At 36.0% G+C, this 27305-nt stretch overlaps 1 protein-coding gene across 1 annotated transcript in view; it reads right to left on the bottom strand.

Annotated features, from left to right (window-relative positions):
- Positions 1 to 9174: 9174 nt before the first annotated feature.
- bche (butyrylcholinesterase) overlaps positions 9175 to 27305 on the bottom strand; it is a 33582-nt gene continuing 15451 nt past the window's right edge. The window contains exons 3-4 of the mRNA XM_002931564.5: positions 21247 to 21413; positions 9175 to 10505 (exon numbers count right to left, since the gene is read on the bottom strand). Coding sequence (XP_002931610.1) covers positions 10381 to 10505; positions 21247 to 21413 — 292 coding nt within the window. The 3' untranslated portion in view covers positions 9175 to 10380. The remainder of the gene's footprint in view (positions 10506 to 21246; positions 21414 to 27305) is intronic.

Below are 27305 nucleotides of genomic sequence, written 5' to 3'. Positions count from 1 at the left end.
TAGTTAACAAGTACAACCATTCAAAATGTATTCTAAACTGTTTGTACAACAAACATTAACTTTATCAAAACAATGACAACATGTCCTCCCAGAGGACTGACCCTGACCAAGAGCCCAAAGCCTGGTTATTGCCCTTCTTCTCAAATCCCCATCTGAGGCTGACCACCTTTCCCAGGACCTTAGGCCTACCCACTAACCCACTCACCTTTCCAACTACCCAGTTCAGTCCCTATAGGGCTCAGAGCCAAACTACCTAAGCTTTAACTAACCACTTATATTATAAATTGGGAAGGGGGGATCCAAATGCCTGCTGCCCAGGAACTAGTAAGCTATTCCTGGGGCCTCCCCTTTCTGCCAAGCCTGGAAAGCTGACTTACCAATAGCAGCCCCACAAATGGGGAAGAAGGGGGGCAGACCCTCCTTGCTCTGTCAAGCCCTGCTTCCCAATGTTCCTATGGGTCATTGGGTCCCAAGAACACTGCCCTTGAAAATGAAGCCAAGTTTCTAATTCTTTGCTCACATTTGATGCCACACAACCTTTCCTTACAAGGATCTCCTCACATAGGCATAGACCACTGCAAAGGATCACCCCCTACAGCAAGCATGGGGCTTTAGTTGCTAGGTTGGGTAGTTCAAAAGGCTGGTTATTAGACAATAGAACCTGTTCAATGACAAAAAGGAATGAATACTGGCTCAGGTGTGGAAGGTAATTGAAGCTAAAGGCATTTTTATAAGATTTGTAACCTGTGGTATTGCAGATTAACTACTGGTAACAATACCTCAAAGTGCCAGTAGCCAAAGGATGATTTACAGAGATAGGTGCTAAAGTACACAAGTGCAGTATCTTACAGCAACTAATTATTTTTTTTGTTTTAAATACTAATTTGTAGGGGAGTGTTCAGAATAAATTGCTGATTGGTTGGTGTCTTAAACTTTTTTCAGTTTAGCACCTATTTTTATAAATAATATACCCAACAATTCCTGAACTTTTTGATAGCTGGAGACTTTCTTGGTTTCTACATCTACGAACATGAACTTTGATCCCATGGGTTACTAGATTTGTACAAACTTTTCCCTTTTATTACATTACATGCATAATGGTTTTGCCCATGTTATGCTATTAATTGCATGATAGGTGACTTTTTCTTAATTAGGCAGTATTTGATGTGAGTTCAAATGAAAAGATAAAATGCAAACAAGAAACAGAGTCTGTTCTATGGAAAAATGTTCATCAAAATTATTATTTGTTTTGTATATCTGTCAATGTTTCTGAAATGCTGTATGTATACCAAGGGAGAAACCAATAAAAGTGATACATATCCCGGGCTTAGTGTGACCTTTACACAGGAGATATCAATAGTCCATTGTAGCAAGATTAGTCTCTGGTATCTTAAAAATCTGTCAGCAGTTTCAAATATTGTTTTCACTTACGTAGAGCCAGAATGACAGTCGGCCATTGATTCTGTATCAAACAGGGTTTAACGTCTGTGTTAAGCACATTCAGTAGGGAATGTGGGTTTCAAACACTGCAATCAGATTTTAATATTCTCTTCAGGCCTGTTTATTTGAGGTGGCTTTGCTGATTGAGAGCATCACTCCCCCTCTCTTTCTAGCTTTACATACAGTTTTATATATCTACTATCGATGTTAAAGAAAATTACTTTAATTATATTTCTTTATAGGGCTGTTTAAGTAATAAATTGGCACACTGAGTAAATAAACTAAGTAGAAACAAGATTCACAGCAGGAGGGTGTTATTCTTCCCCTTTACAGAGCACTGGTAAGGCCCCATCTAGAATATGCTGTTCAGTTTTGGTCTCCAGTGCTCAAACGGGACATTACTGAGTTAGAGAGGGTCCAGAGAAGGGCAACTAAGCTGGTAAAGGGTATGGAAAGTCTCAGTTATGAAGAAAGACTGGCCAAGTTAGGTCTGTTTACACTGGAGAAGAGGCGCTTAAGAGGTGGCATGATAACTATGTATAAATATATAAGGGGATCATATAATAACCTCTCTAATGCTTTATTTACCAGTAGGTCCTTCCAACGGACACGAGGGCACCCACGTTTAGAAGAAGGGAGGTTCCATTTAAATAGTCAGAAAGGATTTTTTACTGTGAGAGTTGTAAAGTTGTGTAATTCCCTCCCCAAATCAGTCGTTCTGGCTGAAACATTATATAGCTTCAAGAAGTTGGATGGCGTTTTAGCAAGTGAGGGAATACAGGGTTATGGGACATAGTACAAGTTGATCCAGGGACTGGTCCGATTGCCATCTTGGAGTCAGGAAGGAATTTTTTTTTTCTGCGCCAAATAAGAGAGACTTCGAGTGGGTTTTTTTTGCCTTCCTCTGGATCAACTAGCAGTTAGGCAGATTATACTGTGTATAGGCATTATGGTTGAACTTGATGGACGTATGTCTTTTTTCTCTTTCTTTCTTGTTTCTTTCTGTTCCCTGTGTTGATTAAACTTTTTTGTCATGTATCTCCATGTAGTCCTTATGTACTTGTGTGTTTTTTTGCATATATCTCCTCCCACAATCTGACTAAAGGGACATCCTGGCCAGCCATGCGATACTGTGTAGGTTAATAAGAGAAAGGGAACGGTGACACCGGGGTGCTCCTATCTAATTGCAACAATGTTGTTATCAACTTTTCTTCACCAATAAAAAATGTTAATAATAATAAAAAAAAAGCTATAAAAAAGAGTGGATGATTACTGCTCTCACAATAACAGCTTTGTATTGCATTCCACCTTATATTGCATTCCACCTGGGTTCAGCATTGACATGTGCCTGTGTCAGTACAGCCCCATAAGAAAGAATGGGATGCGTTTTGCCCTGTGCCCCCCCCCCCCCCAGTGGTGAAATGCAGGAGAACGCCACCGCAGGGGAACCCAGAAGAAAACACTCATCTGTATGAGCCATTAAAGATATACAGTATATTAAGCAGCTGTGCAGATTGATCTCCAACACAGATTTGTTAAATCGTCTTCTTAATTTCTAACTAGGGAGATAGTGTAGGTTTTTTGTTTGTCTGTTTTACTGCACAGCATCTAACATTTTTTGAAAGGGCAGCAAAGAGGTTAATATTTGACTGTGCCCAATCAATAATACAGTACTGTGAGTTCTATTTTTCCTCTAGTTTAGTATGCCACCCCTATTAGTGGGTGGGGGGCATTATTAAACCTGTAATTTAGTACCATGAGGTCCCATTTAAATAAATTACAGTTACTTTGTTACTTTTACTAAAATGTAACACTGTAGGGATTGGTAATAGAGAGCAACTGCAGCTTTAATGAGCTCTAACAGGGCATTTAATGAGACATTAAACTCAGTAATTATTATGTTAATGCTAACCCCATATCCACCAAAGGAAATCACATGATAGATGTTCACATAGGTTAATGTCATGTTTAATGCATATTAGTCAAAATAATTGTTTTAGCAAAAATGCAATACCAGTAATATGTAACTCATAAGAGGGCTATGTTCCAAAACTGTGCAGTGCTAAATCATTCAGAAACTCGCCAGACGTAATGCTTTCTGTTACCTGAAGGGAAAAAAAAAAACACTGAAATTCAGCTTTAACTTTAGGAAATACAAATGTGACCTGAGTTGAGAGTCAAACCAGCGCTAAACACTTGCAACACAATCCAGGCCAGACAGCATTGCATTTACCAGCTCAATTATCTTGTAAGAGGATTCAGTTACTGCAGCTGACTCGCTCGGCGGCAGCTGACTAATCAGATTGGATGAAAACATTTGTGATCAGTGATTTTTGAAGTAAGGACTTAAAGCAGGAAGTTGTAAGTGGAAAACAGAAGTACTATTTATTTAGGGCACTCTGAGTAAACATGATTCCTCCAAATTGCTTCCCCAGCCTTAGTCCCCTTTAATATCTGAAAAAAACAAGGATATTGGATTCTGTGGTGTTGTGATGCACACCGCACATACTTGTAACATTTCAATAAGTAGCATACTTTCTATGGTTCTCTCTAAAATCATAACTTTTTTTTTTCTAAAATAGGAGCTGTACATGGTGTGCTGAAAACTTGTCAAACCCCCATCAGGTGTATTATTTTTCAAACAAAGAGACAAATGGAATCCCCTCTTGTGGGGCAGCAGTTTCTATTTTCAAGCTGTAAATTTTATAGGGAAATTTGACATTTAACTACATTTCCTCCTGTTCATTATTTTTACTTGATTCCCAAGGCATGAAATCCTGACAACATTCTCTTTTGGAAATGTTGGATCATTTGGTAAATGAAAGACATGGCTCACAGTTTTCTCCACATATTAAATCCCCAAAAAAATGACTGCATTGATTCATTATTTTATAAAGATCTCTAAGGAGTGTTTTCACCTTACTTTTTGTATGATGGGTAGACAGGGTTGATTTTATACACAGCATCTCTGCCCATCTGCCCTAGGGGTAAGACAAAAAAGTAATACTACAGTTGAATGTAAGTAAAATTAACACCAGAAGCTCATTTAATGACAAATTCACAAATTGTATGGTCAAAAAGCTGGAGGGGGTTTCACAAAACTGGCACTAAGACAAATTTGGAGTTAAATTAAAGTAAAATATTTGTTTATGCCAGAAAATCGTTAAATTACAAACTGACAGTTGTGGCCATAAGCCAAAATACCTTTTTTAAGTTATAGTAAAGCTATATCGCCAGTTTCACTTAATCTTTCTCAATTTTACAATTAAGGCTGATGCCACACCAGGCGTAGGGCTGATTTTTTCGGCAAGCGGAAAACGCTTGCCGAAAATTCAGCCCTACGCCTGCTACTTGTGCCTGCACCCGAATGAATGGGATACGCTCGGGTGCAGGCACATGTAGCCGATATACGCACGAAAACGCGAGAGAATGCAAAGTCTCGCGTTTTCGTGCATATAGCAGCTACATGTGCCTGCACCCGAGCGTATCCCATTCATTCGGGTGCAGGCACAAGTAGCAGGCGTAGGGCTGAATTTTCGGCAAGCGTTTTTCCGCTTGCCAAAAAAATCAGCCCTGCGCCTGGTGTGGCATCAGCCTAACTTGAATGGAGTTAACTCCAAAAAATGTGCACACTTACAACTTCTACTTGGGGAAAATTGAACTGCAGATTTGTCTGATGAAATTTGCTGATCTGGATTCACTAAAATGGTATTCTGGGGGAATACACAGTGGCATTAAAAAATAAATTGGAGTTAAACAGGAGTTATATGTTCACAAAATGTTTTTTTCCACTGTATATTTTACTTCAAAAACTTGAAGAAAAGCTATTTTGCCTGTGTATCTTCATCTTTCTGAGCTTGCAATATTCATTTAGCAACATGGAGTTAATAACCCCAAAAAACTTAACACCAACTTCAGATTGGTATTAATTGTACTCTACATTTGTATGGAGAAATCTGATACCCAGACTAATAAAGGGGTCCTGCACTACTGCCCCTGCCCACTAAAGCCAGGACCCATCGGGTTTTTTCCTGTCCCACTGGCTCCGTCTGACCCTGGATTTCTCCAAATAAATTGGATAGCACTAAGAAATATGTTTGTGCTACATAAGTAATAGGGATGCACCAAACCCACTTTTTTGGGTTCGGCCGAACCCCCGAACCCACCCTGAAGGATTTGGCTGAATCCTGAACCGAATCTTAATTAATATATGGTAATTATGACAGGAAGGGGTTAAAAATTGGCACTTTCCGAATGCTAATTAGCATCTGCTAATTTATGCTAATTAGGATTCCTATTCGGTTCGGTCGGGACCACGGATTCTGCGGAAACTGAACTCTTCAAAAAAAGCCTGGATTCGGCCCGAATCCCAAACTGAATTCGGTGCATCCCTAATAAATAAACTTTAAAACTATTAATTTTAATGATAAAATAAATAATTGTTGTGATCATTATCAGCAACATTGAGAATATATTATTACAGTTTTATTACTATGCTACTTCTGAAACAAAAAACACTAGCAATGGAACATTTTGCGTGTGTCTGTTTCCTTGGAAACAGAGACCTTTTGTTTCTTTTGTTTCCCAAGTCTGCTTTTAGGATTTAAGCTGTCAGGGCCTTCTTCCTTTTTTTTTATCAGTCTGTATTTTTATGTTCTGAGTTATTTTTATGGATGGTAAAAATTAGTGAGCTAGTTGTGATCTGTTTATATACTGGAGTGTGGTAAAGGTCCGTCTATGAATTTTGACATCTATTTACTTTTATTGTATTCACTCAGAAGGCCTAAGCAGCTGTACTGATTAGATTAGCTTCCAACGCTTTATAAATTCTTATCCCCCACTGCGCAGTGAATTCTCCACCACCTCAGAAGTGAAGATTTCTCTGTAGATTAAAGCAGATCACTATGTTCTTATAAATCTACCAGAAGGCATGTTTTTTTTTACCATATAGTGGCCTCCAAGTACATAGGAACCAAGCAGGAGTACTTGGAGCGGGCACTCAGCATATGACGCACATGCTACAGTTCGCAATGGGATCAAAAAGATGCAAAAAGAATCAGCTTTGACTTTTATGGTCTGGTCATAAGCAGTCCCAGTAACCCAGCACTGATTATACACAGTGGATTGTAATTAGTTGAACATTATCATAATATTTTATTTTAGTGTGGTTTCACACTACTTTCACTTGCCTGCTTCTACTGTCCTTAACAATTTCCTTTACAATGACAATTAGTGATGTCATTTTTGTCACATGACATAATAATAATAACCTACAATGTACTTCTGTTGCAAAGGTTAGTAGAAGTAACTTTGGAGATCCATAACCAGTATAAAAGCACAAGGCCTTTGGAATGCCTCCATGACTTATAATAACCTTTAATTTACAATGTACACAATAATATAAACTAGTGTTCAATTCTGATATGTTTATTCACCCAGGTAGCACTGATCAGAATTTATAGTTGATATATAGAGAATGTCATAACATTATTTTTATGACAATTTCATCTTTCTAGCTGTCACTGTTTAAATATTCAGGTGAAATTTAGCTTTAAGAGCCACAATTGGCTTAAAGGGCATTTTTCTCTGACTTTTTCCCTCTTTTCCCAAAGAGCTTGATAGGTTTGTGGTCTGATAATTGCACCAATCATTCCACCAGACAGTATTCTGGCTTCCTGTTTCTACCCCAAATAAGTTTTGCAAAGCTTAGAAGTATACTTTAGAATCAGGGCTGTCCAACTGGAGACCTGCAGGCTAGTATGGGCTTTTTATAGACCCAAGTAAGAAAATAGTTAGGACCACCATATGGTGACCTAGCAACTTTGTAGTAAGAAACGTGTAACTAAACCCCCTGCATAACTTACACCTAGAGGCTGGCACATAATTTATAAACACAGTGCAAAGTACATCTTTTAAATGCAGCAGTATTCTCAGAACTGCATAAAGGTATGCAACAATATGGATACAAATTACTACACACATTTTTCGAATTAAGAATACTTACAACGTGCTCTTAAGTTTGAGTAGATTTAAACACTATGCAAATAGAAATTGCAGTCATAAATGATCCCTCCTGACTCTTTTCTAAAAAATATTGCTGCCCACTTTTTGGGGAACCAGTAATTTCTGGTGTCTTTTGGGTCTGCAAATTGTTTACACTCATATGTAATAAAAGGCACTAAGTTTGCCCAAGAGTAGTAACCCATAAAAACCAATAAAATGTTTACACCGGTAAATGCTACCTGCTGAGTGGTTGCTTAGGTTTACTGCTTCAGGGCAAACTTAGTGTCTTTTATTACATAACCATTAAATAATTTTATGTAAGGACTGACTATTTATACTGGTACCATTGAACATTTTGCGACTTTTTCGTATTTTTTGCTTTTTTTTTGTCACTGTTACGACTTTTTCGTAAATTGTCGTGACTTTTTCGTAGCCGTTACGATTTGCTCGTATATTGTCCCGACTTTTTCGTATTGAGTGCTCGTAAACGGCGGGCAAAACTTTCAGACTTTGCATAATTTTGGAAGCCTCCCATAGGACTCAATGGCACTCTGCAGCTCCAACCTGGCCCAAGAAAAGTCACGATACTGAAGCTTGAATGAATCTGAAACTTTTGTACTCGGCGCGAAGGCTACGAAAAAGTCGCGACAATTCGGGCAAGTCGTAACACTACGAAAAAGTCGCGACAATTTATGAAAAAATCGCAAAATACAGATTATTACGAAAAAAACGCATTCGGACGCTTTTCAGCATTCTTGAGGGAGCAGAGAGCAGAAAGCTGCATGTCTCTGGCATGATGTGACAGGTATTACAGACACAACTTATCTTTTTACAGAGAAGTCAGTGCAGCGTTTCTGTGAGTGCTTATGGCTGTATTTACATAGAGCTTTCTGATAAAGCTTACTGTATATACTCAAGTATAAGCCTAGTTTTTCAGCATCCAAAATGTGCTGAAAAAGTCACCTTCGGCTTATACTCGAGTCGGGTGCCATGGGTCCCTCCAAACTAGCACCCTTTCTCCTTTGTGTGCAAATTAGGCCTCCCGCAACCAGACCCTCCAGTGCCCTGGCCTAGGCTCCCAAATTCATCTTCATCTACCATCCTCACCTATCCCATTCTGCACTAGACATTGCACTTTATATTCTATATAAACTATTTATAGTTTTGAAGGATATTAACACTTTGTGTTTTAGTTTGGTTGCTGAGTACTCTTATCATTGTTTATAAAATATTTGTTTTTGTTGAACCTCCACTTACAGAGCTAGTTTACAGTTTTTATTTGAAATAAATATTTAAAAACATATACCCCACTGATGCCTCAATTAATGTAATTTTATTGGTATTTATTTTGATGAAACTTAGCAATAGCCGCTGCATTTCCCACCCTAGGCTTATACTCGAGTCAATAAGTTTTTCCAGCTTTCTTAGGTAAAATTAGGTACCTCGGCTTATATTCGGATCGGCTTATACTCGAGTATATACGGTACTTAGTTTTGACCTTTCTCCTTTAAAATGACCAGTATTACCCAATTTCACATACTACTAGAGTATAGTTTTATGGAAATGATTTATTTAGATGAAGCAGGGATTAACATATGAGCTGTTTTATGCAATACATTTTCATAAAGACCTACATTGTTTTGGGGTATAGTTTTTCTTTAAATGACAGAACACCGGAGCATTGAATGTTTGAAGAAAATAATTTTGAGGAGAAAATCATGGTGAACCAAATAGAAATAACCACATATTTTATTGTATTGGTACATAATACACCGATGAACAAACACAATAATAACTGTGAAGCGCACTGGTCCTGTATTAGCCAATTAGCATTCAGCTTTGAATGTTAGTGCAGTAAGAATGTAGAAATGTAAGTCACTTTCTTATATTGCTGTATAAGTCACAGAAGTACAGAAGCACAAAATTATATCAACTACATTTTTTTTTAGTTCCTGAGTGGGCAACAAAGCCTGTAATAATGGTATGTACTTACAGAATTCCATAACTTTTTTAAACATGTATTTTGCCCACATAGCATTAGAGGACCAATGTGAAAAACACAATCATACGTTACTGAATACAATGAAACTGATGTCTGACATAGCCCCCCCCCCTTGTGTAAAGCCCCAATATATGCATTAGTATATACACACTACACAAATATTGTTTCTACATATATATATATATATATATTATATTTATTAAAAAGATAAAGGACTGTTGACCGTCATAGGCTTCTATTTTTCTTAATCCTCGTTACTTTTAAATCTAAACGGAGCAACTATTCCTTTTCTAATCTAGACTAGTATCTTAGCAGTGCTGGACAATCAATAAAATGACCGAGCGAGCAGGGCACTTTGGAGGTACTGTCCTCCAGTCTTTTCAGTACAGATGCTGAATGTTAATAGGTTTTCAAATATATATATATATATATATATATATATATATATATATATATACTAAGGAAATGTGTTTCTCTGTTAAAATAAGGACACTGAAACATAGACAGGTCTGATTTTGAGCATGTTATCCTTTCTTTTCAAAAATATTGCTGCCAGTAGACTTTTCCTTCACTTCAAAACTGATCACTGCCTATAGATATATTCCTACAGGCAAGATTTCCAAAGGAGCCCTCTCCTCTCTATTGCCTTGTGACAGTGCTGTGCTGGCAGCTGACTTTTATTGTCAGCACCTTTTACAATATTATACTTTTGATTGTCACTTCATAAATCCCTTTAGTGTCCTGTCCCAAAACAGCAACCAGGCTGCCAGCTTGCTATGCACATTTCTCACAAATCATCCTGTGGCCTCAATATTGGTTTGGATTTTCTGTTTAATTCATTTATAATGCGACATGGGTAAACCTTAAATGACTACCAACATGTTTATACCAACTTATCATAATATGGTAATTTTTTTAAAGGGTAAAGCTATTAATTAGAGACCTCCGCAGCTTTCCTTCTTACTGCTATAATCATTAAATTGATTTTTCCAGTCCATCATGTAATTGTTCCAGCGATGGAATTCAGCTTTCCACTGTTGTTCTACTTCATCAATATTTCCTGAAAAACATTACAAGGGCTGAATTAATCTAAATTTGAATCTTTGTATTTACATTGATTGAAAACAAAGCAGTACTAATGACAGTTCTTAAAGGTGAAGTCACTCAATGTACATCAATACATTTTCTTTTTGAATGGTGCATTGGTGAACCTTATCAGACCCAAGAATTTGTCTTTTGAACATCATAAAACTGTAGTACCATGTTAGCCAGTGTCAAAAATAATAAAAAAAAACACAAATACAAGAGTGTTGTAGAAATTATACCTATATTGGCTAACAATAAAAATACATTGCAAGATTTTGGAGCTCTAAAGCTCGTCAGGCAAAATACAAATGAAAACTGGAACGGCACAACATATATACTGTTAGATCAGAGAGAAGTGTTCACGAGCAATAAATTAGGAAGTTACAGATAGATAGAGATAACTTGTGAAGATAATAAAAGTAATTAATGTTTATTAGGATGGATTGTAAATAGTCCAGGGGTCTGGATTCAGTCAGGACAGATAGTGTGACATGAAACCTGACCCCAAATTAAGGCCCTGTCTTAATGTGCTGAATAACTCCATACATTTGAATTCATAGATCTTCCTTTCTCATTCAGTTTCAAAGTTCCCTTTTAGAAATAAACAAAAGGAATTCTGGGAATGAATTCCAAACTCCTAAAAAAAATCCCATTTACATAACACCATCATGTCCTGAAGCCTGAACATAAAATTGTGTAAATTTTGATAATAAAATGAGCTTGGTCCTGGTCCTGACTCCATACACCCCCCCTATACAGGAATGCCCAGGAGGAAGTACATATAAAGAGGGCAATATACATATAATATATGTACTCTCACTATTGAATTTAACTTTTTTTTGCTATTTCCTTTTTGTTCTTTTTCAGTAACCATGAAACTGAAAACCAAAAGCTCCTTCAGGATCTTTAGAACAATCGTGGAAGGTGATATCCACCCAAAAATATGTTTTTTTTCATTGTAAAATGCAAAATATGTTTTTATTTTTGACACTGCTAGTTTTGACTTCTACATCAGTGTAACAGAAGCCTGCTGATTAACAAACTTGGAGGTAAACTGATTTAAGGGTCAGAAACAAATAACAGAAAGTTGTGTAGAGTTACTCAGCAATAGGCAGAGTAGGGGGGCTGTACTTAAACAAAGGCAACTTTATAGACTCCAGGATATATATTTAGTACTGTTCAGGAATGAGTGCAAATACATAATTTATTGAAAATATTGTTTTCTCAATTTTTATTTTTCTCAATAAATAACGTACTTGCACTAGTTCCTGAATAAATGCAATACCTTTGGTTTATATTTACTTTTCACCAACCCTCAGGGTAGCTGACCTATATAGTAAAGGGTAGAGCTCCTCTCTGTCCCTATATACACTGTATGTTAGTTAAGGTACACTATCACTGGGGCTAAAAGTGTTGTAATTACACATGGGTGTGAGTTCAATGCCTGATTATAGGACTTTTCTTGTGAGTACCTGGGTGCTTTCTAAATTACATATGCTGATTGATCTTCTGGTTCCTGACTTTCTTGTTTGATCTGACTCTTCTAAATTGCTGCCTGACCTATGGCAGGCTGAGACTCTTAAAGGATCAGTAACACCAAAAAATTAAAGTGTATAAAAGTAATTAAAATATAATATACTGTTGCCCTGCAATAGTACAACTAGTGTATTTGCATCAGAAAGACTACTATAGTTTATATAAACAAAGCACTGTGTAGCTATGGGGGCAGCTATTCAAAGGAGAAAAGGAAAGGGTTACATAGCAAACAACAGATAAAACACCACTGTATTCTACAGAGCTTATCTGCTATCTGCTTTTCCAGCTTGAATGGCTGCTCCCAGTGCCACACAGCAGCTTATTTATATTAGCTATAGTAGTCTTTTTGTAGCAAACACACAACTTTTGCCAGTGCAGGGAAACAGTACATTATCTGATAATTACTTTAAATCACTTTCATTTTTTGGTGTTACTGTTCCTTTTATTTCATATTGGACTATACCTGCTTGCCGGAACTCTGATTCCTCCTTGGTCCTGACTTCAAACCTGGTAGATCTGTGTATGCCTTAACACACATGTGGTGGAACAAGTAAGTTATTGGGAAGGGTTGGAGAAGTCCAAATTGTAGGTGATTTAAATCGGCAGACTGACAATTTGTTACCAATGACAAAAAAGTCAAAGCCATGTAAAAATGTTTTCTATACATATTTTTATACAACTTTTCCTTCGATAGATTATTTACCACCTGATCTTGTCCTGTTGACTTCACTTAATCTCAGGTAATGTAAAACAGTGGGGCCATTTTTGATGTTTATCTAGTGTAAAATAAATGTTATAACGATTACACCAATTATTACTTTATAATAGACCATGCCTCAATACTTCTGGGACTGCAAGGTAGCTTACTGAACATGGCAGCCGTTTACATCTACAGTAGCTTTTTAAGTGTTAGATACAGCTCATTTCAGCTTTCAGAAGCCAGTTGAACAATTACATGTCCCAGAAGAAGGAAACAGCTGTGCGAGAGGAGCATTTTCTTACTCCACACTCTTCAACAGTCTTTGTTAATAATATGTTGTTAAAAAAGTATACATATGCTTCAAAAAACTGTGTAAGAAGGATGATATAAAAAGAAGTGATTACATGACAGAACTGGCAAGTCACCACACTAAAATGTTTGCTGCATATGTTTGCTATCCTTGTATAGGCAATGCCAGCTTTGCACTTGCATGGAATACTAAGGGGCAGATTGAAAATGTGAGATTAGAGCTCACCTCAGTAAAATTCACCCATTTCTGTTCATTCCTATGGGATTTTTAGAAGTGAATTTATCAAATGGTGAACTCTCATCTCACATTTTGAGAAATCTCCCCCTACGTCTATATATAATAAAGTGGTATTACTGCATTCATCCTAGCAATAGGTTAATTGTGCTTACTTGGAAAGGATCTATCCCCCAGGAACTATCCCTTCAGGGTAGTGTACCTTTTTTAATAGAAATATTTTTTACTTTGATTAAAATAAATCATACAATCTTTGCTAAAATCTGTGAGTGTGAGTTGATATCATTTCTCCATTCTTCCATGTAGAAGGCTGTACTCTGTAGAGTAGAGGGCTTTATCAATTTACCTGCTACGTACTCTGGACACGTTTAGAAGCTTTGAAAATTGCATTGATGGTAAAATGCCAAACCACCGCTTAGTGCAAAGCAATTCAGAATTAAATAGTCAAAATATTTATCTTTGTTTAGCAGACCTTCCTCGTAATGTAATGTTTTCCCATAGATGGTTTTGTTCTGATCATGCCTAGAAGGGTTTCATGAGAATGTTCAACTTCCATTTTCTGATTTCAACAGATATTTTTATTTGTTCTTCAGCCACTTTGTAGCCAAAACAATTCCAACGTGGTAATGCACATACTGGAACAAGCACACAGGTTAACTAGATATAGTTATATTTGCCATTGATTACACTTACTCACTGAAGTGGCACCCAAGTCTGTATGTATGTATGTATGTACTGTAAGTATATTTTTATTTCTATAGTGCTACTTATATACACAGCGCTGTGCAACAGAAAAATAAATTAATAAAGAGGGGGTGATAACAATAATAAATAAATACAGAGTACAATAATGAATACAAAAAAATAAAAAGTACAGTTGCATTAAAGATTCCACAGAGCTAAGTAATCTCAATAGCAGCAATGATCCAGGCCTTCAGTGCTCCCCATCTTGGAACTGCTACACTCACATGCTTATTGTGCTTTAAGCAGCTGTTGAGAAATTAGGGGTCATAGCAATGTATCAAGCAGAAAATGATGTTAGCCTGTAATATATATATATATATATATATATATATATATATACCTGTATATATATATATATATATATATATATATATATATATATATATATATATAGTCCAAACAAAGGTAGCACACCACATACAATAAAGTAAATGCCCGGGCACTAGTGCAAGCAAAAATACAAATACAACTGCAATGGAGGCCAGCACTCACAGGACTTTTAAGACTGCATCATCAGGAAAAATAAAAGTTTTACAAAAAGTATTAAATCATGGTTTTTTATTCATCCGACATTTCATCAGGGAGGATGGGATAGGGTCTGTTGGTTTGTCCCTGAGGAAGAGCACTGGTTGTGCTCGAAATGTTGGAATTTTTTCAATAAAAACACTTTTTCTTTTGTATCAAGCCCCTGTGTGCACCAAGGGCATTTGGACTTGTATAGGGTGTGCTCCTCCCTGTGTACTATATATATATATATATATATATATATATATATATATATGTATATATTAAAGTCTGATGCTTATTGCACTTGTTTTTGAACTGCCATGTAGTAATTATCTGTATTCATTTCTAATCAGTCTTATATTGTGGCATTTATATTCTGTAAATACAGTATATTGCACATTGGTCCCTAAGCTCAGTAAGTGACAGTAGCACAGAGCCTGTGCAGTGAATCAGCAGAAAAGAAGATGGGGAGCTACTGGGGCATCTTTGGGGGCACAGATCTTCCCTGCTAAAGGGCTGTGGTTGCCTTGGGCTGGTACAGGAGCCCAAAATATAATGTACAACATGTGTGCCCTACTTCAGTTAGGTTTTAGTTATCCTTTAAGAAGAAAACACAGCAGAATATTTCTGGCTGTGCTTTTTTCTGCTTTTTTTTCATGGAATTAAAAAAACAACTTGCATACAACTAAGAAAAAAACTTGCACACAACTTCTCATTATATTGTGCATCGAATTGTGTAACTCTTTATGAGATGATCTCCATTAGAGACTGTTACCTCTCCTGTCAATAATGAATAGCACGGCTTGGTTCAAACACCTCAACCTCCACTCCTGCTCTGCCATGCCATTTTGCTCATCTCCATATACTCATGATGCCGCTTGTTGCGCTCCTCTACTGATTTACTCCTTAATGCCTTACTAACAACTTCTTGACATTCAAGGGCTGCACCTCTCCTCTCAAATTTCTCCTACATTCTGTCTGACTTTCTCTCAATCATTCTGTTTTCAAAAGATCTCTAGAGGCATACCCTCATCTAGGCTAGCATAGCTTCATTGTAAATTATGTGCTGCTAAATTCAAAGCCAACTCACTTTGCCAACTCATGATCTACCTTATCCTCACACCTTGGGGAGGATTTATGAAGGTTTGGAATTAGAGCTCACCACAGTAAAATACCACCATTCTATATTCACTGCTATGAGATTTTTAGAGGTATATTTATGAAATGGTGAACTTCCTAACCCACTGATTAATATGCTTTTAAAAATTCCATCAAAATGAATAAAGTGCTAGAATTTTACTGTGTAAAGCTCTAACTTTACACATTCAGAAATCTGCCCCCTTGTGTTCCAACCCCTTCTCCTTTTAGAACATAAGCTCTTATGGTGAGGGTCCTCTTTACCTCATGTATCAATTATTTTCATATGTCTTGCATGTTTAATGTGTACACCCATTTATTTTACAGTGATCTTTGTAAATATGTGTTAATAATAACAGTAATTATTTATAACTGTATCTAAGCCAGTGTATTCGGAAAGTTTGTTTTGTCGTCTTCCTTTTCATTAGTTGCTATTATTATATCAGTCTTATATTGTGTTCACAATGCACCAAAAATGAAATATATTGTATTACGTGGCCCCTGACTGCTAGCTTCAGTGTGTTTATACAGCTTTGTGTTTTATTTGCTTAAAGAATGTTTCTCATACTGGATGTTCCATTTTTTATGATATAGTTTGTTCTATATCCTTTTTGTTGTCTCAGATGACCCAGCATATGCTGTGGTTTATTGGTAATAAACATTGCAAATTGGTTTTCTTTGTAGAGGAGTGATAAATGCTACTACTTAGAAAAATTGAAGACTGTACATTGTAAGACCTAGAAACATCCACTATTTGTCAAGGGTGAAAAGTTTCTTCATGGTTTAAATTAACCTAATGTACATAATTTAAATAGACAGATTGACAGGAACCTTCGCATAAAAAAACAGCAACAACAGCTAAAAGCATCACAAAGAACTACAAACAATTCTGTAAAGTCAAATGAATTTTATTGCATGTGCATGGTATGCTATAACTGATTTTGTGGTGCAGACTTGCTGCCAGGCTTTAACAGGAAGTTCTGACTTTGTCATATGGTCCCAATGAGTTAGGACTGGCTCAGTCTGCAATGTCTACATGTTTCTGCTTAGTTAACAAAAAAAAAATGATCTGCAGTTCTGACTCAAGCAACCAGAAATATTGCTCTAGAGCATGTTTACACAGCATAAGAACTTTGAGCAGAAGGATACTATAACATATTAATATATATGTTATTTCTTTTGGCAATTGTGCATTTAATATTAAGGCACACTTTATGCAGAGCAATGGGACTAAATAGAAGAACTGGCCAGCAAACTGGCAAATGAGGTTCAATGCTGATAAATGCGCTTTAAAGGGATAACAATAATGCAAATTACACACTAAATGGTAGTGTGTTGGGAGTATCTTAAAATGAGAAGCATCATGGAATTTTTGTGGATAACAAGCTGTATAACTCTAAGCACTTTCATTCAGTGCTTAGAGTGCTGTCTTGCATAAAAAGAGCATCAACTCATTGAATGAAAACATAATTTTGCCTCTTTATAGGTCTTTGGTAAGGCCTCACCTTGAGTATGCAGTGCAGTTTTGGAATCCAGTCTTAATAAACAGATTAATAAGCTGGAGAGAGTGCAGAGACGTGCAACTAAACTGGTAAAGGGGATGGAAGATATATATAGGTATATATAGTTAAGTGTATAGTATATAAGTATATATGTAAGTGGATAGTGTGTGGATAGGTCTGTATGTGTCTATAGTATGTTCATTGGGTTTGTTTGAAGGGGTTAAACATGATGGTCTTTTTTCTTTTTTAATCCAACTTAACTATGTAACTGAATAAGGACACGCATTCCAGAATTTCGGTTTACTATAGGACTAGTTTGCAGTGACAACTATGTGTATAAGACTATGACATCCAGCTCGAATCTAAGGGGCTGCCTCCACCTTATGAGAATTGTAATTACTTTTAAGGAGAACACCACACTTCATTAACGCTAGGTGTTGCAGATGCAATAATGTTTAGTACAGCTATCATTATTCATAATAAGATGTAATTCTACTTCTCCAAGCTTCGAGCTAACTGCATAATTAAAGCCATCTTGGTGCATGGAATATTTTTACTTACTGAGAATTACTGTGCGCTGCTATAGATTCAGATGTGTATTCTTTAGATGCATGACATTTACTGTTGCTGAGATATATTGTGCAGGGTTGCCTTACATTTTGCATTTTCAGTATCTGTGAAAGTTGCAATTTATCACTGAGCAAAAGCCCAACATTTCCTGTGACATAAAGAATATTCTCAGAACATCCAATCCATTTCCTCTGGAATGTGCAAAACTGAATTAATACACACTATCAAGTGGTGGAATAGGAGCAATGAACTTTGCAATTAAATAATTCTGTCAGTTTCTGTTTATTCTAAAACAAATACTACTTGCTCCTTGTTTCTCCGCAGCCCTTTACATTTCCCTTATGCCAACAATTTTGTCCAGTTAAGCTCAATTGGTTCTATATATGAAAAATGTTCATTTGATTCACAATAATATTTCTTAGTCATAGACTTTGCATTCCAATTTAGAATTTGGAACAATCTAGATCAAACCGTTGAACAGCCAATTACACCTAGGTATGCCCTCATATACCTCAAATCTTACTCACTAAAAATATCACATGTTTTCTTCTATACAAAAGACCTACAGGAAGACTGAGAGGTAAGTAGATGTTGTTTCAGTTTAAAACATGTTACTGTAATTTAAGTCTATATATAAGAAAACTCACTAAGGCTCATATTTTAAAAAATGTCTCAAAAGGGTACTTAATAAAAAAATGAACCTGTAGATAAAAACCTGTAGTATTATGCAAGTTAAGCATGTAAAAAAAGAGCAATTCAGTTAAAGCCAAGGTAACATGAAATGAATGAGGGTGTTGCTGGATGGAAGTCTTACATGGGTTGTTACCCTTTAAATCAACTTTTAGTATAATATAGACATTGATATTCTAAAAAAAATTGTAATTGGTCTTCATGTATTTATTATTTGGGGTGTTCACTTATTTAGCTTTTTGTTCAGAAGCTTTCCAGTTTATAGTTCAGTAGCTATCTGGTTGCTAGGGTCTTATTTACCTTAGCAACCAGGAAGTAGTGTGAATGAGAGTCTGGAATATAAGTAGGAAGGAGCCTAAATAGAAAGATAAGGAATACCAAGTAACAATAGTAATAACCAACTGCAAAGTTGCTAGGTATGGGGCATTCTATAGTATATCAAAAAGTTAACTTAAAGGTACACTACCCCTTTAAAAGGTATCTGTATAGGCAGATGTATGTTTCACACAAGTAATTAGGACCAAAAGAGTTAATAATAATCATATTGACATGGATCCATTTGTATAATCCTCCAGACTGATAACACAAGGGGTGTCCAACTTGTACCAGGACTGATGCATTTCAGTCCTTAAATGCCTGCTAGATGCATTTCCTATTCAAATGCAAGGTCGGTTGCACAGACAGTTTTGGGCACTTCTCTGCTAGCTGTCATATGCTCTGTGCCATCAACCTTAAGCAAAGATCATTAAAGGACAAATCAACCCAGAATATAATTTTTTGCCTAAAAAAGAAAAACAAACTTCTAAGCGACTTTGCCATATACATTCATTACAAATTTGTGATAGTTTTGGAGTTATTTGTATATATAACTGCTATTAAAAGCAATGTTTGTCTGTCCTTTTCTATTCTCTGCCCTGGTGGCTCTGGCATTTGAAACAATGTAACACAAACCAGCAGACTGACAGACCTGCCTTGCTGGAGGAGACTGACCTTTGCAACATTGTTTAAAAAGTAACATCCAGGAGTTCAGCAAATGCTGCTTTTTATAGCAATTACATTTACAAATAACTTTTAAAGCACTGAAATTTTTTAATAAATTCATATTAGAATTATGTTTTCTTTTATTAGGCAAAAACATATTTTTGGGGTTGACTTGTCATTTACACTAAATATAGGAATTCTTACACCATTTATTGGGAATCCAATGCCTTTGCCTCATCTTCCAGTAAGACAGGAGGCAAGGTAAACAAATAAACAAAATATGATGCGTGTATTTTTGTGGATACATGTATGTGTGTGCATGCTTGGAGGCAGGGTATGCTATTCTTGCAAGGACACACAGGCCTGCCAGCTATGGAAATAACTGAGTCACACCTGAGTCAGCCTTTTTATGAAGCTGGCACTATATTGGGACAGATGATATTTAATGTGCCAGAGCTGCACAACTTCTGCCTGCACTGAATTGCAGTAGTCACTATCTCAAATCTATTTTTCCATTCTTAGTGAATGCAGCCCAGGGAGAGATGGAAAATATCAGTGGAAATAACACAACTGGGAAAACATATGAGGTCAGAACCTGTGAGTGTCCTTGTATACATTAATTTGGGGCATTTATCTCACTCTTTGTAAATTAAACAAGCTTTTATAGAAATAAATGCTGGTGACAAAAGTCTCATCTCCAGACATACGTTTCTACACATACATTGATTGTATTAATTGTTTTACAGTAATTCAGTTCCATATAGCAATTCCAATGCCATGGGGGAATTCAAAATATGAAAGACACTGAAAGGACAGGCTGTGTGATACATTGTGGCCGCGTGTTTACTTTTTTAGTGATAAGGTCACAAATCAAATCGCAAGTCATGCATCTTATTAGCACTGACCTCATCAATCTGTGTGAAATGACTACCCTGGACAGAAATGAGCCTATTGCTAATAAAGCAGGATTAGCGCGTTCCGTTCCAGCCATAATTAAAATAAACGGTCCTTGCACAAGATGTAATGTAAAACTTCATGTATTAAAATCTTGGGTTTGGGAATACTGTGTCCTTGTGCTTTCGATTTTTTGTAACATCTAGACCAAATTATATTGACATCCATTTTCTAAATATCTTCTAAGCACTGCTTAATAGGAAAAGGGAATGTGCCTGACTTATAAAAAAAATATATGAAGTACATTATTATTGTAAACAATATACACACTGTGGCAAATGTATGACAGGAGTCATTTTCTTTCGACCAGTACAGTACTTCCCTATCTTCAGGATTTATATATTCAGTACAAGTACTTTTATATTGTTGCTCCATTGATTAAAAAAAATACAGTTCTATACTTTAATCTGCCCTAAAAGTTTGCATAGGGTCCCTGTGCCAACGATACATAGGTTCATAATGTTTGCAATATCGTGCAGGTTAGTTACTATTTCTGTATAATATCATTATAACGAAGTTACTAGGTTTCCCTTAAATAACTCCCCAAAACCTTTTCTTGTCTTTGTAGTTTGTTTCAATCATTATGTTTGTTTGCCTTTTTTATCAGCATTAATGTTTTCTGGGCCAAATATAAGAATATCCAGTTAATGGTACACCAATGTAGTCACTCATAAATGGCCAAAATTCATTGATTTAATGGATAACCTTGTGAACTTTTGGGTAGGACCATTAAAGTGGAATCAGTACAACATCAATTTGTAATTTTTTTTGTTTGTTTTGGCAAGCATACTTCTAAAAGCTTTTACTGAAACTTTTAATTACTCAGGACTGTTCTGCTTTGAACATTTACCTGTGATTTGCAGGACTTTGGGATAGAAATTGTTCCAGAATCTGCACTGTTTGGCACGCATTTTCCGATTTGTCTTTGAGTCTTCTGTGCCTAACATAAGGTAATGCTGCTCATCGAGCGTGAAGACAGGCCATCTGTTTTCCGAAGACTGTGCCCCGTTTGGATTTCTAGAAAACACAGATATTTCAACATAACGACTGTTATTTAATATTCTGCTTGTAGTTTGTATAATGCTGTTTATATCTGGAGCCCTTTGGTTACTCATCCGTATGCAAAAGAAAAGCTTGTAATATTACCTACAATCTCAAAATAGGTTTTATTGTGAGTTTTATCAGTACACTGTGCAGACTGCACTGTGAATTTTCCCCTATTTGTCAAGCACAGAAATGCAGATAAACAAAGGACTTCTGCTTTAGGTTGAAAACAAAATAATCAGTTTTAAAGAAGGAAATAAAACACAAAAAATTCTACCCCTATAAAGAAATGGTACATAAAGTACATCACCCAAATGTAACAGGTTTTTTTTATATTATTTTAGTGCCCCCATTTATATGTGTAGATGAAGAAAGATCTTTCACAACATTTTATATTGTTTGAAAAACAATTTGTATGGACACCTATTAGATGAGGGTCCAGTTGTGTATTAAACTATGCTTATTATTATAAGCTTTATTGAAGACTAACTATTCAATTACAATCAGACCCACATCCTATAGCGCTAACAATCAAAATGTTGGTGTCAAGGGAAGGTTAATGACTTTTCAAAGGCTACAGTTGACCTAAAGGGCATCACAGGGAATTAATTTCTTTAAAATAGAATTCCAAGAATTAACCAGCATTAAAGGTAATTTCCTTACTAAAGGTATGTCAAGTCATAATAAATGATTTGCAGAAGATGCTGGTCACTGTAGTTCACAAATGATGTGGGTCTGAGATGGGCATCCTTGCTTAAGTCATGGGATTTTCAAAATGACATCCACTAATCATGTGAATTCGGAAGACACAGGCTTACAGATTTGTACTTTATTGAAAATGCTACTCCATTTAGGGAAATCAAATTGGTGGTCTTGGCAATTCATTAATATCTGTTGTATACCATGGAACCAAATGGATTTTATATACTGCATATATATACTATATATAAACTAAACCAATTTAATTAGATTTAGTTAAAAGAAAGTGCTGATCCTGCATTCATATGATACAGGTATAGGACCCGTTATCCAGAATGCTCGGGACCAAGGGTATACCGGATAAGGGGTCTTTCCGTAATTTGGATCTCCATACCTTAAGTCTACTAAAGAATCAATAAAACAGCAATTAAATCCAATAGGATTGTTTTGCATCCAATAAGGATTATTTGTATCTTAGTTGGGATCAATTACAAGGTATTGTTTTATTACTACAGAGAAAAGGGAAATCAGTTTTAAAATTCTGAATTATTTGCTTAAAATGGAGTCTATGGGAGACGGGCATTCCGTAATTCGGAGCTTTCTGGATAACTGGTTTCCGGATAAGGGATCCCATACCTGTATTGCATATTGTGATATATTGTCATACTAATGACTTAGGGAAAAAAAGCCTGTTAAATAATCCTGCTGATAATACTGCTAGCTGATCTACTGGTGACTAGGGATACTTATCTTGACTAACTATGTCTTCCAGCTTGTGTGCAAGCAGAATACAAAGCATTTCCTAGAGCTGGTACATTACCATAGTAGTTAAAAATACTGACAAATTCTCAATTAACCAGTTGCAGATTGTGATATAATCGCACCCTAATTGCTTAAAAAATAAAGCTCTTTGCTTGATTTAAGGGTCATACACGTTTTCAGCATGTTAGATAATTATAATTTACACTGACCCTTCAGGGAAACTGGGAAGTAGCTAGATCCAGGTAGTAGATTCTGCCACATTCTACACTGCCCTTCAACAAATTATCTTGGTTCACCAGGGTTACTTTGGGCCAATTTATCAAGTGTCCAAAACACTGACAAGATGGAGAATTAACCTCCCCGAATGCTCAGTAGTCATTTCTTGGATTTAAATGCTATTCAGAGGAAGGCAGATTTGAACATCCTGTGCAGTTAGGAGTCAAAACACCACCAAAAGGGATGAGGTGAGCTCAGATTTCCTCTGAAGGAGGGCATGGGCAGGTGTTCCGTGAAGCCTAAATTCAGGTTATTTCTCTCTAAGTAATTATTGGCACCTCTAAAGCACAAGTATTATAAACTCAAAAGTATACAAATGGAAATATTTTTAAGAAATCAGACATTTACGTCACATGGGTAAATAATAACTGCTAGTTTTACTCTTGAAGACATATTACCTGTTTTGACTGATACCAATTGCCTACAAAATTAGTTTTTTTTTTTCATTTATCCAATATGTCTCCTTTAATGATCATGTTTACCATCTTTAACTTGGTCTGGGTGTAATCAATGCAAACCAATAATTTTTTACCAAACCTTTCAAAGGAAAACCTTAAAACCTGAACAATTTAGGTTTCTATAAAATGTATTGCATAAGCAACTCATGTGTAAAACATTGCTCCATCTAAATAAACTATTGTTTCATAAAAATATACTTTTTAGTAGTATGGGTAATACTAAATAGAAAATTGCCATTTTAAGTACCCTGGGATCATACCATTAACAGTGTACACAAACATGCGAGGTATCATCAGCCAATTAATGGACAAGGTTCTGTCTTTTATTCCCACACTTCTTCCTATTACAGTTAAGAGCAATGTTTACTGATATATTCTGATATATTCCATTTTGGAAAGATTCTTTAATAGGGCACTTAATATGATGTAAACTATTCAAGTATACATCAAGTATTCAGTCTGATGGTATAGTTTTCTTTAATCTTGAATCTTATGTTACTAGAAATTACCACGGCTATACAGTAATGATGTACATTTACAGACTTGGAGAAGACCAGTGGTCCATTGCATTAGAACAGGAAAATACATTTAAACCCCCATATAATACATATAATATGTAAAATACATATATAGATCCAAACACTGTATTCCAGGGTACTGAATAATGTTCCCCTCCATAATGGCCGTCTGTTCTAACTGTATATGTATTGGGTATACAGTATGTATTTGGGCCCTTGCCTACTAGCTCTATTACATTTATGTGAGAGACATTAGGGCTCCTTAGACCCATAGATAATAAAAGAGTCCCTTCATATTGTTATTGCAGATTTCCAGTAAACACTCCCCTTAGCTAATTGCATCAGTAGTCTCTTTTTTAATTCCTTATATACAGTTTGAAAATTGACGTGGAAGGTAAATGGCATCTAATTAATTTAATGTGCCAACACTTTGGCAATAATAACTTTCTCTCTTAGCAATTATCATAGTTTAATTCACGGTGAACAACAATATTGTTTAAAATATCTAGATTATTTATGGTAGTAATTGTTCCTGCTTTAATGATCAGAATGATGTCAAGATTCTCATGCATTTTCTACATATTACATTTCAAAATGTATAGAATTTTGATTACTTGTTTGATCATCAGCATTCTCTGTTATCAAACAACTGATTTTCAGAAGATGATATGTACATTACTTTTTTTGGTGAAGCGTAAATAAAAATACCAGCAATCTACATTTTTTATGAATCATAGACGTGTTATCTTTCAGTAATTATAAGCTAATTAAATATAATAAGATAAGCATTGTATTTGTTAAAAATGTTATTTGTTATCTAATGACACTCTTCCGTACATAGTTAATCACATTTTGATTCCCTTCCTATTGTCTTTTAATCAAAAACATTAGAAACTGAATAAACAAAAATGTAAAATAAAAAAAAAATGCATTCAGTCTTTGTGGGATGCCATGTATAAGTTTGCATTACACAGGTATAAATGAATACTGTTGTGGCATATCTTCTGTAGCAAGTCCTAGTGGCAGAGGCACTGGGCAGGGAGATCAATCCTGGCAGAAGGAAATCTCTATTTAAAGATTAAGAAGAAGTCAAATCTGGCATCCAAACAGGAAGGGAGCACCTAAAGTACCTCCCCATTCCTGATAAGATGGGGGACCAAGAGGTCACCCAAATCCACTGTTTAAAGTGCTAGTGATGTCTAGTGATGAACAAAATTTTTACGGTTTGTATCCGTATGTGACTTTTTTTTTTTTTGCTGCATGACAATTTTTTGCCACGTGTCATTTTCTGCACCGTATCGTGAATCTTTTTGCTATTTTTCAATTTTTTTTTGCCAAATAAAATATAGTACTTCTATGAGCACCTCAGTGAGAAAGCCATAACTAGGAAGGTACTGACATAAGTAATTACTAACCAGTCAACTATGGAAATGGTACAGGTCTTGTGGTGTGTATGTTAAACCAAAGCTTTTGCCAGGGAGTTGATACTTCAAGGGAGAAATAATTTAAAGGAGAAGGAAAGGCTAGTAAAGAGTTAATCTCAAACTGCAGGCATACCTTCAGTTGTCTTAATAGTGCCCTTAAGTCTCCCCAAATTTCACCTGTTCAGAAGATCAGAAGCCAAACAGGAAGAAAAAATGCTGAGCTGTGTAAAGAAAGTTCCCATAATGCCTCACTCCTGCACACCCAGACCAAGTGAACATGCTCAGTTAGTAAAACTGTGAGTCAGCTTCCTGCTGATTGGCTCAAAACCACATTTCTAAGGGGTGGGGGAGTGAGTTCTTAACATTCTTGAGGGAGGGGGGAGCAGGAGAGAGCAGAGAACAGAGAGCTGTGTGTCTCTGGCACATGAATTACAGACACAAGAAATCTTTTGACAGATAAGTCAGTGCAGCATTACTGTGAGTGCTTATGGCTGTATTTACATAGACCTTTCTGATAAAGCTTACTTAGTTTTTACCTTTCTTTCTCCTTTAAAGAGAGTGGGACTTTTATGTACTAAAGGGAGTGCTTGGGGAGGGACACCTCTTCATGGGTTGAACACTGCCTTTAAATTACCCACTAAAACAGGATAGCTTCTTTACGTGTAAGATATCAGACAATTTGAAGTTTTCCTGTTGTTTTGCCTCCAATATGGATTTATTATCTATTAGCTGGAATCAAATACAATGTACTGTTTTATAATTATAGAGAAAAAGGAAATATGTTTTAAAAGTTTGAAATATTTAATTAAACTGCAGTCTGTGTGAGATGGCCTTTTTGTAATTTGGAACTTTCTAGAAAACTAATTTTTTGAGTGTATTTTTGTATATAAACATCACCCAAATTGTTTATATACACCATTGTTTATATGTACCATTTTAAATGGTCATTAACACTTGATTTTTTTAGTGCAAAATCAAAATCAGAACTGCTTTAATAATAGGTATATAATGGCCGTCCTTATAAAATGTTTCACCCAGAATGACACCGGATTTCCAAGCACGCTCCTGCTCAAACTCCACTGGAGATTTTGTGGGTCAAATTTTATCTGATCCTGTCATGCAAAACCATGCAACAACACACAACAGCATTCAACAGCACTCATTGTACTCTAAGGGGTATATTTATCATGCTGTGCAAAAAGTGGAGTGAAGCATTACTGAAGACAGTGAAGTCACTGAAATAGTAACAAGGTCATAGTGCTGCCTGATACATTAGGCAGAATTAATGTGATAGCACACAGGTAGGCTGCGGCATGGCATCCAGTTAATGAATCCCTAATAACCAAAAAGTAATCCACTCTGGTGCATTTCGTAATAAAAAGGGGTAATCAGACTTTACCCCCATATGTAAAAAAGACTGGCCAAGTTGGGTCTATTTACACTGGAGAAGAGGCGCTTAAGAAGTGACATGATAACTATGTATAAATATATAAGGGGATCATATAATAACCTCTCTAATGCTTCCAACTGACACAAGGGCACCCACTCCGTTTAGAAGAAGGGAGGTTCGGTTTAAATATTCAGAAAGGTTTCTTTACTGTGAGAGTTGTGAAGTTGTGGAATTCCTTCCCCGAATCAATTGTACTGGCTGATACATTATATAGCTTTAAGAAGGGGCTGGATGGCATTTAAGCAAGTGAGGGAATACAGGGTTATGGGAGATAGCTC

The sequence above is a fragment of the Xenopus tropicalis genome, chromosome 5 (assembly GCF_000004195.4).
Source record: "Xenopus tropicalis strain Nigerian chromosome 5, UCB_Xtro_10.0, whole genome shotgun sequence".
Taxonomy (NCBI): Eukaryota; Metazoa; Chordata; class Amphibia; order Anura; family Pipidae; genus Xenopus; species Xenopus tropicalis.
This window is presented reverse-complemented; position numbering and strand designations above follow the sequence as displayed.